This window comes from Artibeus jamaicensis, unplaced genomic scaffold (genome assembly GCF_021234435.1).
Source record: "Artibeus jamaicensis isolate MK-2021 breed Jamaican fruit bat unplaced genomic scaffold, CSHL_Jam_final scaffold_916, whole genome shotgun sequence".
Taxonomy (NCBI): domain Eukaryota; kingdom Metazoa; phylum Chordata; class Mammalia; order Chiroptera; family Phyllostomidae; genus Artibeus; species Artibeus jamaicensis.
Window position 1 is genome coordinate 26,676,672 of NW_026522059.1, and position 18,759 is coordinate 26,695,430.

Consider the following 18,759-nt stretch of genomic DNA (forward strand, 5'->3'; position numbering starts at 1 on the left):
CAATTTCACTCTTTCAGAGGTCAACTTACAGTTACTGTGGCGAGAATGACTGTGCACCATCCCTTCTCACTGTTCACAGGATGCACCTAGCGCACTCATCACCCCCGTGTGTCTCAGAGTGGTCCCAGCCTCACCACTCCCACGGGAACCTGGAGGTTACGAGGCTTCCAATTCTTCATCACTGTGAATAGGTGGGTAAGCACTTCTCTTCTTCCTTTAAGCTTTACCTGCTGTGATGATTATTTCAATGCAGCCTAGAAATAAAAGATGTAACAAGAAAAAGAGGAAAATATTCCACAAAGTAATTACAAAAAGGCTAAAAAAGTAAGTAGACTAGCCATAATTGTTGTTCATAGAAATCAACATAGGTTTATACATAAGAGCAACCGCGTCATTATTACATTTGAGCAGGACTTAATTTGTCTCCTGTAATTTTCCAGAGGGCGTCCCAGTAGTCTGCACACTGAATTAAGACAACCTCTCTACATTTCCTGTCTCCAGCACATGCCTCTGGGATGTCAATGAAGCAGCAATGATTTAAGAAAATGTCAACAGTTGTCTAACTTATTTTTTGTGTAGAAGGATGAAGAAAAGGAAAGAAAATTAAAATCAGATTTGTGGAGCCAGAATCCCTTTAACATACAGACCGAACACATTGTCAGATGACGGAAAATGACTGTCCATTAGCACATCTGCGGGAGCATGATGGGGCTGTAGAGCCAGTGATATGGCACATGGAATATTCAGCTGTAACAGGCAAAACAGCAGCCAACTGCTCTCAGAAACTAACTGCACTGATAATACCAAAACCCTGCTTCAACCGTTAAAGTCCTACCGCCTGTTTTAGGTTTTGTGGAAAAGCATGTTTTTTGGCAATTTTCTTTTCACCTGACAAATGTCATCCTATGGGAACAGAACGTGAGAACTCTCTCGCAATTTCAGAGCTTCTCAGTCAGTCTCTGTTGGACTCGTCTAGCAAGTCTGCTCGTCCCTTCCCTGACTAGGCAGCGACCAGACAGATTGGTGTTATTTCGGGTCACACCCTGCCTTTAATGCTTATTCAGCCTCATTTCCAATATTTTAACCTGCTACCTTCGTTCATGTTTCAATGCAGGCTTATAACCCGAAGTGTTAACTCTGCCATTCTTGATCACAATTTGGATGAAGCATTTATATTATGAAACAAGATATGCACTGTCACCTAAAAAATACACTCTAATAATTACAATAATATAGGAAAAGATAGCTTGCCTAAAAATTAAGAAACACAAGATCTTCATATTATAACAAACTTTATATGTATTTTCTTTAAAAACTTTTGACTCAAAAGTAGAAAAAGTTATCTTCCTATTCTCAGCTTCTTTTCCCCATATCAAATTTTCTCTAAACTGAGAACATTTGGAGGAAATTATTTTAAAGCCAATTTTCAATTTAGTTATAATTAGATCTTAGTTAATATAATGGGTTTTAATTTTGTATACTGTCTTTCCTTCCAGTTAATTGGTTTATTTCATAAGCCAGCCAACTACTTATAGTTAATATATACTATCAGGAAAAATACTGGTTTCTATTAGTATCACAGTGGTATTATGATCCCTGTGGAAAAAATAAAGTAGAAACTGAAGCACAATGATGTAGCATGGTGTGCCCAGCCGATGTAAAAATTTCCCATCTCCTGAACTGCGTGATTGGTGAGGACAGTTGACTAGTCCCTAGGGCTAGTGGGAAAAGGCCTTCGGTCCAATCCTCTGTTAAGACAGATACCAATGCACTATTATGGTTACAGATCCTAGTGAGCCAAACATCTGACACATGTAAGTCATAGGTCAAAGGATGGACTTGGCAAGAGAAGGATCTGTGTGTATCCACCCATCCCCATAGACACAAGGACAGCTGGGAGCATGAGCCCTGCTGAGGCCCTTCAGTGGAGAAATTAAATACTAAGTTTGGCAAGTAGACATGCAGGCACCTTGGAAATTTTAACTATGCCAAGTATGCTGAAGTATCCTGATGACTATGTTGGGTGAACCCACACATCCTATTGCATTTGTTCCAAATGACACATCACTTGTTTATTAAAGACATCCTTTTCTTATTTGTACTTTAAATTCTGAGCCACTAAAGATAGCTCTCGTTAAGGCTAACTAATTTATGTTCTTTGTTGGCTTTCTGAAATTAAGTGAACGAAGAAAAGTAAAAATGTCAACTAAATAAAACTAACACATGGATACTTGGGTACTCCAGATCTACTTAGGAAATAAGCATATAAAATATAAATTTCTCATATTGGGTTGGCCAAAAAGTTCACTTAGTTTTTCCCATACGGTGGCTCTAGTACTGCTTAGTTGTCTTTAACTTTATTCAAAACGATATTGTTAGATCGTGTTGTGACAGCTTTCATATCAACGTGCATTAAAAAAATCAAAGTTGGTGAGTTTTTGTGTAGCCATTCTAATACCGAAGATGGAAAAATGCACATTTTCAGCAGATTATGCCTTATTATTTTAAGAAAGGTAAAAATGCAACTGAAACACACAAAAAAAGATTTGTACAGTGTGTAGAGAAGGTGCTGTGACTGATTGAATGTGTCAGAAGTGGCTTGCAAAGTTATTTGATACTGTTGACATTTTGGCCAAATAATTCTTTACTGTGGAGCTGCCTCATGCACTGGAAGATGTTTAGCAGCACCCTGGCCTCTACCCACTAGAAGCTAGTAGCAGGAGACAGCTGACACACTCAAAGTATCCAAATCAATAAAGCCATTGGTGAAAATGAAAGATGTGTCTTTCATTTTACAGAAAAAACTAAATGGACTTTTTGGCCAACACAATATATTATATTTAGCAAAGTTATAATCATATTTTAAGATCCACATTTTATCATAAATAACATCTACTCTAATCCCTCATTTTTTGGATTAAGAAACAAGAGCCAGAGATAATAAGGGATTTCCTTGTGCAACCCAGAGGAGAATCAGGACATGGTCGGGACATGGGAAGAACCTTGGTGTCCCTGTTCACTACCATGAGGCTGGTGCAGCCACGTGGAGGAGGAACTTCCTTCACTGGAATTCATCCCAGAGGCAGTGCGGGGTGGGAGAAGGAGTGAAGCATTTGGAATCAGACAGATTTGGCTTCTTGCTCTAAGAGTTACACTCTCAGACTTGGAATTTGGAAAGGAGTGTGACTAAACTTTTCCTCGTTCTTTACAGACCAGCTCTCCACCTTCTAGCTGTGTGACAATGAGAAAATTAATCTCTTGGTGTTTCAATTCCATCATCAATAAATTGGAGATAACCAGACCCACTGTGAAGGTCTGATGTGAGGATTAGAAACACACAGCAGGTGCTCAATTAATTGTAGCTATTATGATTATCATTAGGAGGTTTTGAGCAATAATGAACTCAATTTCCTATGGGAAGGTAATACCAGGGGCCTGGCTTCAGTAGGGCATGCTCAACGACCAATCGTTCCAGAAGAAACAAGTAACAGCTGCAGGGATCATCTGTCATTCTCCATTCCTAGCTCCAGTTGCCTTTGCTACCTTATACTTTTTTAAAAAACATCTTTTATTTTGGCAAGTTGGCCCAGTTGAAGGGTTTGATGTCTGATCTTGAAATATTGCAAAGCTACCTACCTGGCCTGCACAGAGGCTGAGTTAGAAGTCTGGGTTATCATTTGTATGGTGTCCTAAGCAAGTGACCCAACCAGCCACAGCTAGGACAGCAGGGAGAGCAGGGAATTTCCCTCAGTTTATGCAGGCAGCAAAAACTGAATGTAGGTCATTATCTCATTTGTACCCACAGGGTTTTAATCTGTGGAGGTGACTGAATGATGATATGGAGAGGTCAATGCCATTTAAAGAAGAATTTATTACTTAGAATTCCAGACAGGGGGGTGCACGCCATACCACTCAGGGCCATGGGCAGACCAGCAGGCTTTAGTCAGGAGGCAGAAGCAGGAGTGAAAAGTCCACATCGGAACCTTCACTGGGGTTTGTGTGGGAAAGGCAAGGCAGGGCAGGTGAACATGTTAGGATCAGCCAGGCTGAATCACTCTGGCAGGCTGTAGGCTGGAGGGGTAGTTTCTAAATGCCTGGTACTTACTTGGTCAGGGAAAATATTGGCGTGGGGAGTGAGAGTGAGACAAGGGAGTGGTATGAAGTAGAATCTCAGTATTGGCTGGTTTGCATTCAAAAGGTATAATCCTGGCCAGTTATTATATTCGGAAATTAGCTAGCCCTGGGAGGTACAGTCTCTCCCTGGCTCTGGAAGGCCCACTAATATTAAAACATCATAAGATACAGAACACGAAAAACAGGATTAATATAGTTACAGAAGTTTCAAACAAGTATTTCCCCTTTCACACTATTTTCTACTCATCCCTCAATCATTTAGTACTCTCCTAGGGTGTATGGAAATGACATTTTCATTTTATATATACACAGTAAGCAGCCTTTGTTTCAATTTTCACCTGGTTGGAGTTTGGGGTGATTTTATTTTGCCTTTCATAGAAAGAATTCTTTTAGACCCTGAAGTTCATGTTGAGTGATCAAGTCATAGAGTGATCAGGTCTTGGAAGTCTCTTAGGCCAACTCTTTCATTTTATATTTGGAGAATCGGTCCTTTAAAATTCTTCTGGGTCTTAATGGCTTAACTACTATTAAAATCAAACAGAGTGTAATTAAACATGTAATTAAAAGCACTAATAACTACGCTCGGCCAAAAAGTGGTTAAATTTCAGAGTGTAACTAAACCTTTTTTTCTTTTCTCACCTCCTCTCCTCCAAAGGAATAGTGCAAAGTAAAGACACCAGAAAGAAATCTCTGCAGATCATCAGAAGTGAGAACAAACACCACAAGAACTGTTTCCAGGACAGATATCTCCGTATGGAGTCATCCTGCCATCACCAGTGCAGTCACCAGACTTCAAACAAAATCAAGCCCATCTCCCAGGGCAAGATAGCTTTACAGGCAAAATCAAGGCCAAGGCCCTCACCTGCTGGACACCTGTATGAATTCCTGTCTGGAGAAGAATGAATCACTCTGTTCTAGAGTTTCCTGTTTTGTTTTGCTTTTTGCCCCCGTTTAAGAGTAAAAATGGTTGATCACACACATACGCACGCATACACACACCCTGGAATAATATTCAGCCATGAAAAAGAATGTAATCTTTCCATTTGTAAAAGCATGAATGAATGGACCTTATGGGCATTATGGTAAGGGAAATAAATCAGAGGAAGATAAGTACCATTATGATTTCACTTATATGTGAAATTGAAAAAACCTTATAGGTACAAACAACAGATTGGTAATTGCCAGGAGCGGGTGGGGCTGGGCAAAATAGGTTAAGGGAGGTGAAAAGATACAAACTTCTAATTATAAAATAAATAAGTCATGAGGATGTAATGCATAGCATGGTGACTATAGTTAATAATATTGTATTGCCTCTTTAAAAGTTGCTAAGAAAGTAGATCTTAACACTCCTCCTCACAAGGGAAAAAAAGATTTTGTAACCACATATGTTGACAGATGTTAACAACATTTGTTGGGATTATTTCACAATATACATAAATATAGTATCATTGTACACCTGAAACTAGTATGTTATATATCAATTATACCTTAATTTAAATAAATAAATAGCTGGTACAGAATACTTTCCAAGAGTAATAATTTTTTTTTAAAAGCAAGGACAGGCACATTCAACGTGGAAACTCTTTTCTCCACAGCTTGTTCAGCTGCGTGAGAGTCTCATGATAAGGACGGTATGCAGAGAACCGGAACGGTGGAACGGTGGACACCAAGGAATGCCTGCACTTATTATGATACCTGGCCTTACTCACTGATCTTTCCGAAGCACTGAGCACTGTGATGACAATATGCACTGCCTAGAAACAAACTCGGATAGACAATTAATTAGAGATAAAAATTGTCTTATCACGGCATCACGTGCTCAGAGTTTAAAAATTTATCTAGCCCTCCAAGATGAGTTATTTTTAAAAAAACAGCGGTTTCCCACCTTACAAATTCTTTTTTGGCCACAGCAACTTTTTAGAAGTTTTTTAGTCAATTCTTTTGGTATTTATCTAAATATCTCTAAAAAAACTTTCTTATACTACTATTTTGTGGAAGGTTTTTGTCCCCCCAGTTTTAGGCATTATATATGCACTTCCCACTGTGGGCGACGAGAATTTAGCTCTCTCCCAGCTCTCCCCCCGCTTGGTCCCACCGCACATCCAGACTGCTCATTCCCCATCCACTCAATACATTGTCTTTGTAAGTAGGTTCATATTTACACTATTGTCACTATGTCAATCTATCCACAGCATGCTCTGTGATACTTAGGAAGGCTCCTGACTCTAATTTGGAGGGATCTTTCAGGCATCTATTCATTCCACAAGTCTGTATTGGAAGCCTTCATCATGCCAGGCACTATGCTCACTGCTGGCTACCCTGGTGAAAAGAACAGATGGACAGCCTACCCTTATGCTGTAGAACCGTGGCCCAGCCTGTTTTACAGTCTGTTCTGTAACCAGACCGCCAGGAGTCAAATCTCAGCTTTTCCCCTCCATAGCCATGTAATCTTGGGCAAGTTAACTGTTTAGGTAATCTTGGGCAAGTTACCTAAGAGTTGTTGAGGATTAAATGAATCAAAATTAGTAAAGCACATGTAACCATGTCTGGTAGACAGTAAGTACTATATAAATATTATATACTGTGTATATATATATATACAGTATATATATATACACACAAATATTCTACAAACATAAATTTAGCCATATACTACATATTAATATTTACATATATGTATATACATTTATGTATGTGTGTGCATAAATATGATGTATATATCACATAGCATGTAAGTGCTAAGGCTAAGAAGTACAGGCTGCTATGAGCACATTAAACCAGAGGAATCCTCATTTAGATGGGGGCTCAAGGAAGGAACACTTCTCTGAGGATGAGATATTTCCACTGGAAGTTGAAGAGTGACTAGAAAGTAGCCAGGGTGGGGAGAAATGTGTTACAAAAGAGGGAAGAGCATGTAACAAGGCCCCAAAGTAGGGGAGAGCTTGGTGAAAGACCACGGAGCCGGAGCACCGCAGGAGAGAAGGATGTCAGGAGCCCAAGTGGGGCTTCGTGGGCCATGATGGGAGCAATATTGGATTTTATTCTACACACCATGGATGGCCAGTGAAGGGTTTTAAGAATGAAAGTGTGCTCAGCAGATCTTCATTTTAAGAAGATCATTCTGATTGCCTAGAGGAGATTGTATGAGAGGGGAACTGGAGAATTTCTCCACATCCTGGTAAGTTAAAGCCCCGCACAAACCAAGGTGTGGAGAGGGTGAAAAGTGGCAGCACTGAGCATGAAGAGTGGACAGTGTCAATATGTATTTTGGAGTGGAATCAACCTGACTTGGCAAGAGGTGGAAGTGGAAGCTAATGGGTTGACAAGTGCCAGGGTTAACAATGAAGCTTTTGAAAGAGTTACCCCAGTGGGTGGCAGTGCCTTTATTGAGATGGGATAAACAGATGAAAAGGAGATTTGTGCATGGCAATGGAAAGAATATTGGACATTCAATTTTTCATCATTCTAAGTCAATTTTCATATAATGACTTTATTGATATATAATTCACATGTTACAAATCAGTCATTTAAAGTGTACAATTCAATGGTTTTCAGTATATTCACAGAGTTGTGCAATCATCACAATCAATTTTAGGACCTTTTCATCATCCCAAAAAGAAAGTCTATACCCATTACCAGTCTCTTCCCCAGTTCTCCCAGCCCTAGGCAACCGCTAATCAACATTGCTTCTCTTGACTTGCCTATTCTTGATATTTCATATAAAGTGAGTCATACAATATGAGGTATTTTGTGATTTACATTCTTTCAAGATTCATCCATTTTGTAGCCTGTATCAATGCCATTCTTTTTTTTATGGCTGAATATTTCATTTTATGGGTATACCAGATTTTATCAACATATCCTTGGATAAACATCTGGTCTGTTTCTACTTTTTGGTTATTATGAGAGCCAAAATGCTACATTGAACATTCAAGTACAAGTTTTTGTATGGTTGTGTTTTCATTTCTCTTGAATATAGACCTAGAATTGCAATTGCTGGATCATTTTATAGCTCTATATTTAACCTTTTGAGGAACTGCCAGAATGTTTTCCTAAGAAGCTATGTCATTTAACATTGCAAACAGCAGTGTATAAGGGTTCCGACTAAGCCACATCTTCTCCAACACTTGTTATTACTTGTCTTTTTTATTGTAGCAATCTTAGTGGATGTGAAGTACAACCTCAGTATTTACATTTGTATTTCCCTGATGGCTATAATGATGAGCATCTTTTCTTGTAATATTGCCATTTGTGTATCTTCTTTGAAGAAATATATCTAATCAGATCTGTTGCCCATTTTTAACTGGGTTATTTCTTTTGTCACTAATGTTTCGGTGTAGTATCTAATAACATTTTGCTTAACCCAACGTCACACAGATTTACATTTTCTTCTATGAATTTTATAGTTTCAGGTTAGCACTTAAATTTAGATCTGTGATTTGTTTTTATTAATTTTTATACATGGTGTGAGGTAGGGGTCCAATTTCATTCTTTCACATTGGGCAATAGATCCAGTTGTTCAGTACTATTTGGTGAAAGAACTATTCCTTCCCCCATTGAATTTTAAGGGCACCTGTGTTGAAATCTATGTGAATATGTATTTCCAAATTCTCAATTCCATCCCACTGATCTATGTATGTGTCTATTCTTATGCCAGTGCCACAGTTATGAATACTGTAGCTCTGTAACAAGTTTTGAAAATGAGAGTTTGAGCCCTCCAACTTTGTTCCTCTTTTCAATATTGTTCTGGCTACTCTTGTGTAAGACAATACACACTCCTATGTGTCTCCTCTACTCTCAGTACTTCACTGCAACACTACTTAGCTTCTGACACCAGATATGTAGGTCTTCCAAACATCAACTAATTTTGCAGCACCAGTTGGGTGTCCTACAATTGAACTCAATTCTACACTATCTACCTGATAGCATCAGATCCCACAGGTCTGGCCTCCTCCCACTTCAGATGCCCACTGCATGTCAAGTTGTTACCTACGCTTCTGACTGACCAGCTATCTATCAGAGGTTCCCATGATCACCTCCTTACATTCAATTAATATGCTAGAGCAGCTCAAAGAATACATTCACTTAATGAAGATACATAGGGCAAAGTCTAGAAGGGTTCCAGGTCCAGAAGCTTCTGGCCCCACGGGATCAAGGTGGGCCACCCTCCCAGCATATAAATGCCTCATTTGCCTACCTAGTAATTTATCAAATCTTGTTCAAGAGTTTTGATAGAGCTTAATCCCCAGACCTCTCCCCATGGCCCTCCCAGAGGTCTTTGGGTGGGGCTGAAAGTTCTAATACTCTAATCACTAGGTCTTTCTCGTGACCAGTCTCATTCTGGGGCTATCTAGAGGCCCCAGCATAATTACCATGTTTTGCCATGTATAATGCGTACCCACATTTTTGTGCACACTATACGTGGGATTATTAAACCCATTATTATACCTATGATATGTAACCATTATACCCATATATAGTACGCATTCTAATTTTCCCCTCAAAAATTTGGGCAAAAAGCCCTTGCTGGTATAGCTCGGTGGATTGAGCGTGCGTGGGCTGCGAACCAAAAGGTCGCTGGTTGGATCCCAGCCAGGGCACATGCCAGGGTTGCAGGCCAGGTCCCCAGTAGGGGGCACCTGAGTGGTGACCACACATTGATGTCTCTCTCCCTCTCTTTCTCCATCCCCCTTCCCCTCTCTCTAAAAGTAAATAAATAAAATCTTTTTAAAAATTGGGACCAAAAAAGTGCACATTATACACAACAAAATACAGCATCTCATTAGCATAAATTCAGGTGTGCTCAAAAGAGGATCCTTAGGAATAACAAAAATACTATCACTCAGAAAATTCCAAAAGTTTTAGAAACTCTTTGAATTTTTATTGAGTTTATCGGAGTGACATTGGTTAATAAAATGATATAGGTTTCAAGCGCACAATTCTATAACACATCATCTGCATGTTATATTGTCCGTTCACCACCCAAAGTCAAGTCTCCATCATCACCATTTATCTTTTTATCCTCTTCAACCTTCCCCAACGCCCCTTCCCTCTTTTTATCACCACACTGTTTTCTGTGCCTGAGGGTTTTTTTTGCTTAATTCCTTCACCTTTTTTACCCAGTCCCCCAACCCCCGCTCCCCTCTGACAGCTGTCAGTCTGTTCTACGTATCTGTGAGCCTATTTCTATTTTGTTCATTAGATTCCACGTGTAAGTGAAATCCTATGGTATTTGTCTTTCTCTGACTGGCTTATTTCACCTACCATAACACTCTTCGGGTCCGTCCGTGCCGTGGCAAAAGGTAAAATTTCCTAGTTAAAAAGACATCCTGCCAGCCACATTTCTCTGTCCCTTTCCACTGTCCACTCTCATTCATGGCTAAACAAACACAGCTCTTCGGATTTCCTCTCTATGCACCCTCCAAGGACCTCATCCACCTCCTATCAAGCCAGATTAATACAATTATTATGGTTGTGGTGATTATTGATTAAGCTTCATGATGTCAAGAAAAGTCCTGCTTTCTTTAGACACACGTAGTCGTTCAATATCCATTTATTTTATTCAACGCCCATGATGTTTAACACATGGATAGATAGCACTGAGTAAAATGATGAAAATGAGCTTACATTTGAGTCCTGGAGAGATATTAATAAAACTAGACATGCAATTTAAAAACTGTAGTATGGGAGGAAGAGTAACGAGCTGAGGGGGGATGAAAAGGCAGTACTGAACAACCGGAACACTGCATGACACCCAAAAGCAATAAGCAGCTAACACGTTCCTGGCTATTTTAAACAATTCTCTGGTACCTCTAGCCCAGTCCAGGCAATTTGGGCTGTATTTATACTCAAATAACGACTCCTGAGCACTGACAGGCAAATTTGGGAGAGGTGAGGCTATGGGGAAGCTGAATGACAAATGCAAAAGCTTCCTTTTCTTCTTTTTTTTTTTTTCTTGCTGCTGTTGTTAGATATAACTACAAACCTATGTGTATGTTCAGGGTAGGAGAGAAGCAGAACAAAATCACTTTCTCAAATGCCATTTCCAGATTAAGTCAGCAGATATCATCATGGCTCTTGGTAGACTGGAAGTTAAATATTGTGGCCTGCAAATCAAAACACACTAAAAAATCAGAACACACTAAAAAAAATTGCTAAATTTCAATTTTTAGCAACCGAGTATCATGTTAGCAGTCAGCCTTTACCGGTCAGGGGGGCCTAGTCATTCTCACTGGAGCTGTCAGGCTCTGCATTGCAAATCACTGAAAACCTCACATTGGTCAAGTAACAGGGGTTTCCGTGGGAATGAGGTAAAGGGCGCTCTGGTAAGAGAATAATGGCTGCCCGGCCCGCCGGCCTCATTGAAAGTGGGGGGGCAGTGTAAGCGGGTGTCGAGGCGCCCAGGCCGTGACCCACGCCGCCCCAGCGCTCAGTTCCGGGCCCTTCCCCTCGCCGCAGCCCATTAGACGGGAGAGAAGTGACACTGGGGCTGAGGCCTCGCCGCCGCCCAAGTAAGTGAGCGAGCGACTAGTGAAACACGTTGCGGGCAGTCACCCACCAGGACCGAGATCACGCAGATCCGGGCCCAGAACGGGCCCAGATACTGCAGGGTGGAGGGAAGGGGCGCTGCGCGGGGTTCAGAGGATGTACCCTGCGGTTCTCAGTTTGCAAAGCCCAGCAGCCGCCGCCAGGCCCCACCCTCCGGGGGCTTATGTAATAGGGGAGCGCTGCCATTGGCCAGCGCAACCGGAAAAGGCGCAGGCGTGCGAGCAGGGCGGGGGGCAGGGAGGAGTCCGCGGCAGGAAGGCAAAGGGGCGGGTGGGCGGGGGCTAGGAGGAGCGGGCAGGCACTGGGGTTTTTGGGAGAGCCGCGCGGCGTGCGCGAGCCCGGGGCTTAGTGGCCTTTCCCAAGACTGAGGCGGCGGCGGGTGCGCGCGCGGCGGCGGGTGCCAGGCGCAAGCTGTTGTGCCTCAGGCTTTCCTCTTTCCCCTCTTAGGCCGGTGCAGGAGGCCAAAGCGGTGCTGGGCGCGCTCCCTTTTCCTCTCCCTCTGGCCACCTCCTCCGGCCCCTTCGCGCTGCGCGGTCTCTCCGACGCAAGACTGTCCCGGCCCGGGTGAGTGGTGTGGGGGCGGTGCTAACGCCCGCAGGACGCCGGGGAACCCGGGTGGGCGTCACTGGCGGGGTCGGCGGGAACCGTGGGAGGTCGCCGAGCGTCGCGAGGGGCTGCTGGCCTACCCCGCCTCCTCGGGGGCCGCCGGGCTAATCCTGCCCCAGCGCTGGCTGCGGGAAGGAGGGGAAGCTCGGGCGCCTGCCAGGCCCTGCAGGTGGCCGGGTCGCAGGCCAGCCGCGGGAGCTGAGCGGTAACCTTACCCCCTGGCGACAGCAGCTGGTTGTTTTCTCGACGCTGGGGCACCCTGTTGGGGAAGGTGCCGGGTTTCGGGCAGCTGAGGCCTCAAGTAGGCGCGTCTCGGGCCGGGGTCGGTGAGGAGTGGTGGGGGTTGTATGGCCCTTAGTGGCGGGGAAGAGGAAAGGGGGCTCCCCGAGGTGAGAGAGGCGGGTTTGGGAAGGAAGGTGGGCTAGCCCGCAGCTGCGGTCAGTGAAGTGTTGGGTGAAATAGACGTTAGTCCTGGTGCTTTTATCTTCTCTCCTCCCCAAAAGGATGTATTTAAAATCTAGAGTCTGAGGTTGATCACTGCACGGGCCTGTTCGACGTTTCAGTGGTTATGGAGAATGATCCTACTTCCTGGATCCAAAATTTTCTCTTATTCATTCCGGTTTTGGTTTTAATAGAATCTTTGGGGCAGTGCTTACTTGTTGCCTCCTGTAAAGAGCTCCTCATTTTTAAAGAACTCGTTATTCTTTTTACTACTTCCCTCTTGCAACCCCTTCAGAAAACCATACTGTTATATTAAAAAACAGTTTTTAGGTATTTGTAAATGACTTCTTAACCCTTTATTAGAGAGTTTGTCGCATTTAATCAAGGAGCAGTTATGCTTAAGCTTTTGTAGAAAATTCGGTTGGCTAGGAAGCAAGCCCTAAACTGTCCAAAAGCAGGTGGTTTGTTCGTTTGCATTTCTGTTTTCAGAAAGGAAATCAGCGCGGTTATTTGTTAGACGTTAGGGGCCTGCCCCACGAATTTAGACCGTTTCTGTTTCCTTTACCTGGTATTAAGGTGTCCGTTTTTAAAATAAGAAAAAGTGACGGTCTCTCACAAAACTTCTATGGGGTTTTTTTGTTAGTTTTTAAATACAGTGGGAAGTAGGTTGAATCTGTTGTGTGATATTATATTTGAGGGGAAATCTTCCATACAAAAATTAAAAAATAATGTGTATCTAATGACACTACTTATCAAAAAGCTGATAACCGGTAGATATCAAAGTTCTGTATTAGTGGACTTCGATTTTTTTTAAGACTTTTTTTCCAGTGTAAAGCAATGAGGTGTTACCCACACAATCAGCATATTAACATACATATCATACATTGCACGGAAGTGCTCAGATGCATGAGAGGACTAAAGTATTCTAATGTAAGGTTCTGATACTAAGACATTGAAACATTACAAATATTTCAGTACATAAAGATTGAGTACCGACTACAGTACTATTAACTGAATAGTATGTAAGGATCCCAAATCTGTTTCCATAGGAATAGGTTTGTACGCTTGCCATAACATTTGGACTTAAATGTATTTTCAAAAAAATTATTCCATTCGGCTTGGAATTTGGTTTTTAAGAAAATGGAAGTTTAAGGACGAACACATCTGATAATATTTACCATTATTTGGTAAAAACAGAGTTCTTATGTTAGGCTTGAATACTAAACATTTTTCTAATTTGTTAAAATACCCAACTGGCTTTCTAGAGAAGCACTGATCATCCGCCGTATTTTATTTGACCTTCAGTTCAGTATTCAGAGCTGGAGGGAGCCTGTCCCCTTGGTGTGTTGTGTTTCCCTTTTCCTTTTGGGGAGAATCTCAGGTGTTTCTGTGAAATGCTTTGACCTCATATCCATAAACTAGTTAGAGTTCCAGTCAGAAAAAAAAGTGAGCACTCCTTTCTGGTGACGTTGAGGTAGATCCATTGTATGTTTATGTCCTGTAATGATTTAAAAGTTTAGAATTTACAGTCTACCAGTAGTAGAAAATGGTACCTTTCATCTTTATACAAGTACCCTTACCCTTTAATAAGGCTTATTCTCTCAACTGGGTACTAATTTAATCTTAGTTAATAATTTGTCCAGCAAAGGCCAGTCTTTTAAGAAAGATTTAGAATAGCAGAGTGGTTTTATGAAACCTTCGTATTTAAGAGAACAGTTCCCATTGCTTCTTCGATCTCTTTCAGAGGCATTAGGTGACAGCTCTTATTTCTCTCTAAGTTGTGTCAGGTCACAACAGTGAGTACTGGAAGGGGAACACACCTCTGCAGAGTGATCAAACAAATGGTTGGGGAAGGAGGCTAAGCTTTTTGGTAAACTCTTGAAGATTACATAAGTGCAGAAATCTTAGGTGGATAGCTCAGTGATTTTTACAAGTGTACACACTTGTATAACTATTACTCAGATCAAGATATAAAATATTATCAGCACCCGAGAAATCTTCCTTATGTCCTTTCTTCCTAGTCACTGCCTTCCAGATTATTAGTTTTGCCTGTTTGAACATTGTATACCATATGTTCTTTGTATTGGGTTTCTTTCCTTTAATATTGAGTTGTAGTCATGTGACATACTTTTTTCTTTTTGAATGCTGCATAGTATTTCATTGTTAAAAAAATGCAAGTTACACATCCATTTTACTACTAATAGACATTTGGATTTTTTCCAGTTTTGGAAACAAGTGCTCTGAACACTCTTGTACTCTGTCTTTTGAGCAGTTTTCAACCTTTTTCATCTTGTGACTAATTTAGTAAACTAATTACTAAATTTCTATGGCACACCAAAAACTATTTTTTGTTGATCTGACAGAAAAAATAGGTGTGATTATGATTCATTCACTCTGGATGGCCATTGTTGTGTTGGCTGTTTTCATTTTTTTATTTGACCATCTAAGGAGAAAGAGGTCAGTGCCCCTGACTAAATAGTCAGGTGTTGAATGCTTTAAAAATTCTTAGGTCACACCAGTTGAAAATCACTGGTGTGCATACATTTGCATTTTTGTTGGATATATACCATGTGGAATTGTTAGGTTATAAACAACTACGGACAGTTTTCCACAATGGTTGTACCAGTTTGTTCTCTAGTAGCATTGTATGTGAGAATTTGAAAACCCATACATTTTGATTAACAACGGTTTCTATGAAATTTAAGCCATCGATTCTGAGATTGTTAATCATGCTTAGATTTTTCCGTATTAAAGAAATAAATTACTCTAACGCCTCAACTTCTGTTTTTAGATATGGCTCGTGGACAGCAGAAGATTCAGTCTCAGCAGAAAAATGCCAAAAAGCAAGCTGGACAAAAGAAGAAACAAGGGCATGACCAAAAGGCTGCTGCCAAAGCTGCCTTAATATATACCTGCACTGTCTGTAGGGTAAGGGAAATTGAAAGACATAGCTTTCCCATGGACAGTTCTTTCATTAAAGATTTGTTTGTATAGGTTAAAATTTTGCAGTCATGTCAAAATAAATGTTTTACTTGAAATGGTAGATTTGAGAACTGGTTATTTTTCGAATCCATCCTTCTTCTTCAACAAACACTTTATTGAATGGCTCCTGTAGCCAGGCAGTTTTCCAGGTGTGGAAAGGAGTGAACAAAGTTTCTTTCCTCAGGGTGAATAAAGATGCCTTCTTAAGGTGAAATAATACACTTTGAACTTTGTAAAGAAGTCACATCTGCCTTGGCTGGTGTAGCTCAGTGGATTGAATGCCAGCCTGCAAAACAAAGAATCACTGGTTCAATTCCCAGTCAGGGCACCTGTAGGGGGAATGGGAGAGGCAACCACCCATTGATGTTTCTCTCCCTCTCTCACTTCCCCCTGTCTAAAAATAAATAAATAAAATCTTTTTTTAAAAAGTCAGATCTACATTAAGAAGTCAGTTTAGTTTTAAACTACGTAAGATACCAGTGAGTAAGACTCATTATACAATTGTTTTGTTTTCTTTCACTAAGTCCATTGTTAGCATGTCTGTAAAACTTTGGCGTTTGTTCATGCGTGTGTTGTTAGAGTTGAAGAACAATCCTGGCAGCTGCTATTGAGTGCTTAGTATGTGCCAAGGCACTAAACCAGGTGTTTTACCCGTATGAGCCCAATTATCCACAAAACAACCCAATGAGAAAAAGTACTTTTATTATAGTCATTTTACAAAAGAATAAATTGAGTCATGGGAATTAAATAATTTGCACAGGTCACCCAGCTAGTACATAGAAAAGCTGGGATCTAAACCCAGATAGTCCAGCTCCAGTGTCCACTCTCTGGACAAAACAAGTTTTTCAGGCCAGAGTCTTTTTCTTGCCCATTTGTTTAAGCTCCCCACCCTTGAGGTTAGCACACAGACGTTCCAAAGGAAATATACATAATGAGGTTGGTGGTATAGATGGGAGGAGATCTTTATAATTCCCGGGTTATCTGGTGAAGTCTTTACTGATGAAATAAAAGTTCCTGACTTAATAAAAGATCTGTTGTGTTAAATATCTTGTTCATATTGAGTTTTGATACACTCAAAATAATGAAATTGAGCAGCTTCAGATTCTATTTGGAAAGAAGCAGGGTAAAAGTAAAATCACTGAATTACTGAAAAATACATTAACTTAAAAGTACTAGAGTAGTTCACGTATTCAGAAACTCAAGTCAACAAAAAACATTTATGTTCTGTCTAATTGAGTATTCTAAAGAACTAATAATTGAAGGCCCTTGCCTAGGGAAGTTAGTATAGTACAGTATTCGCGAGCTGCAGTACCTAGTGCTAGGTTAAAGCGTAAGTCTTGAGCAAATTAAGCTTTCAGGTTTGGTTTCCCTATCATGTAAAATGAGCATAGTAGGAATTCATGTAAGTTCATTGTGAAGATCGGTGAGAGTTCTGGTAACATGCTTAACATCATAATAGTGCAACAGGCTACTGATTTGCTGCTAAATGAGCAGAATACTCCATTCTCTGTGTCCCACCCCTGTGTGCAATGTGGGGGTATGTTGGGCATTTCTGTATTACGTGGTCACTTTGTAATATGGTCTAATGCTTTTTTTGTATAATTTTTGTAATTAGACACAAATGCCAGACCCTAAGACCTTCAAGCAGCACTTTGAGAGCAAGCATCCTAAGACTCCACTTCCTCCAGAATTGGCTGATGTTCAGGCATAAAGTTGTTTACAGGTAATTGACCTTTTTTCTTTTGGTTTGTTAATGTCAGGGTCGTATTCAAGAACAAAAATATCTTCCATGATTGTGAAGTTGACTTTACCATCTAGCTGAGTTTTGATTGCTTCCCCTTTTTAAATTAATGTACAACAGTTGTTAAAAGTGTACTTTCTCAGACCGTATCCTGATGAACTAGAAGTTCCTAACTACATAAATGTTCTACTTTTATGTAGAACTTACTACTTACTACTGTAGCCAGAAATGGGGGGGGATGAAGGGATGCTGGCCCACTCTGGTCCAAGAATGGAATAGACTTGTCAGCTTGAAGAAAATAACTATTTCCAAGGTATTGAGGTTCTTGCTCAGAGAAATGAAGCAGACCAGTGTCCTGAGAGCCTTTTGCAGGCACTTCACTTAACAGTAGTTGCTTGAAAATAATCAGCTCAGATTTTCTGTGTAGTTGGGTTTCTTTTTATTTTATTTTTTTCCTCCTAAATAGCTGCGATGGTAGTGGTGTGAGAATTTTTTTTTAGTAAATTAATCAAAGTTCTGTTTATAAAATCCCATTGACATCTTATTAGCCTAACCTGATATTTTAAGCGTATTGTGTTTTTTCCTTAGACATTTGAAATGTTCGTAAGTTACATTTGTGGAATGCTTTCCTTCACAGAAAATTTTGCTTATGTTTTATAGGTGAATTCATGACACCTCTGACTCTTCTACTGTCTCAGACCTTAGGTAACAAACCTGCAGCTGCTTTTCTAACAAACTGTTGGTCAGCAAAAATAAAGGGGCTACAGAAACACTCATTTTTATGCTGTTCCCTTTGGGCTTCATGCAAAGACAATTCTGTGTAAATGTACAGTTGACTCTAATTTGGAAATCTGAAAATCAGTCCATCCTTGTTATAAAAAAATTTTTTACAATTGTAATTATATTGATGTTCATATTGTGTAAAATAATTCATTTAATAAAGTAGTACTTTGATTTTACAACATCACAGGATAAATGGTTCTAGAAATTCTGTTCTAACTGTTCACATTATTTGCCTTATAAAAATGTAATGAATTCATCAGCTAGAATTGCAAGCGCAGTTCTTATCTCCCTCTCAGCTCAGTGGCAGGTTCGTTAGTTAAACTAGAGCAGACTCATTATTAAATTTGTGTACACAGTTTTATTGGCAGCTGCCTAGGTGAGGAATGACTTACCTGCTTCTTTAGTATATTGCAATCGTATGTCATTCTCTCCCCTGATTGTTTCCTGTGTTCGAGGTTGGAATATTTTAATTCGCTGTATAACTTGGCTATAGACGCCAGCTAGGTATGCCCTGGAGATAAGTG

The 18,759-nt window shown here is 40.6% G+C and overlaps 1 protein-coding gene across 1 annotated transcript; it reads left to right on the top strand.

Moving 5' to 3' along the window:
- The first annotated feature begins 11,976 nt into the window (after positions 1-11,976).
- Positions 11,977-18,419, top strand: ZNF706 (zinc finger protein 706). The gene is made up of 4 exons (XM_037133393.2): positions 11,977-12,246; positions 15,521-15,657; positions 17,327-17,434; positions 18,113-18,419. Exons 2-3 carry the CDS (start codon positions 15,523-15,525, stop codon positions 17,420-17,422), a joined length of 231 nt encoding a protein of 76 aa, XP_036989288.1. The 5' UTR covers positions 11,977-12,246; positions 15,521-15,522; the 3' UTR covers positions 17,423-17,434; positions 18,113-18,419.
- The last annotated feature ends 340 nt before the right edge of the window (positions 18,420-18,759 follow it).

What these genes read in the sequence shown, in the direction of transcription:
- ZNF706 (XM_037133393.2), top strand. Translation starts at nt 15,523, where the DNA reads ATGGCTCGTGGACAGCAGAAGATTCAGTCTCAGCAGAAAAATGCCAAA. An exon ending in ATACCTGCACTGTCTGTAGG is followed by an intron (nt 15,658 to 17,326) that starts GTAAGGGAAATT and finishes TTTTGTAATTAG; the next exon opens with ACACAAATGCCAGACCCTAA.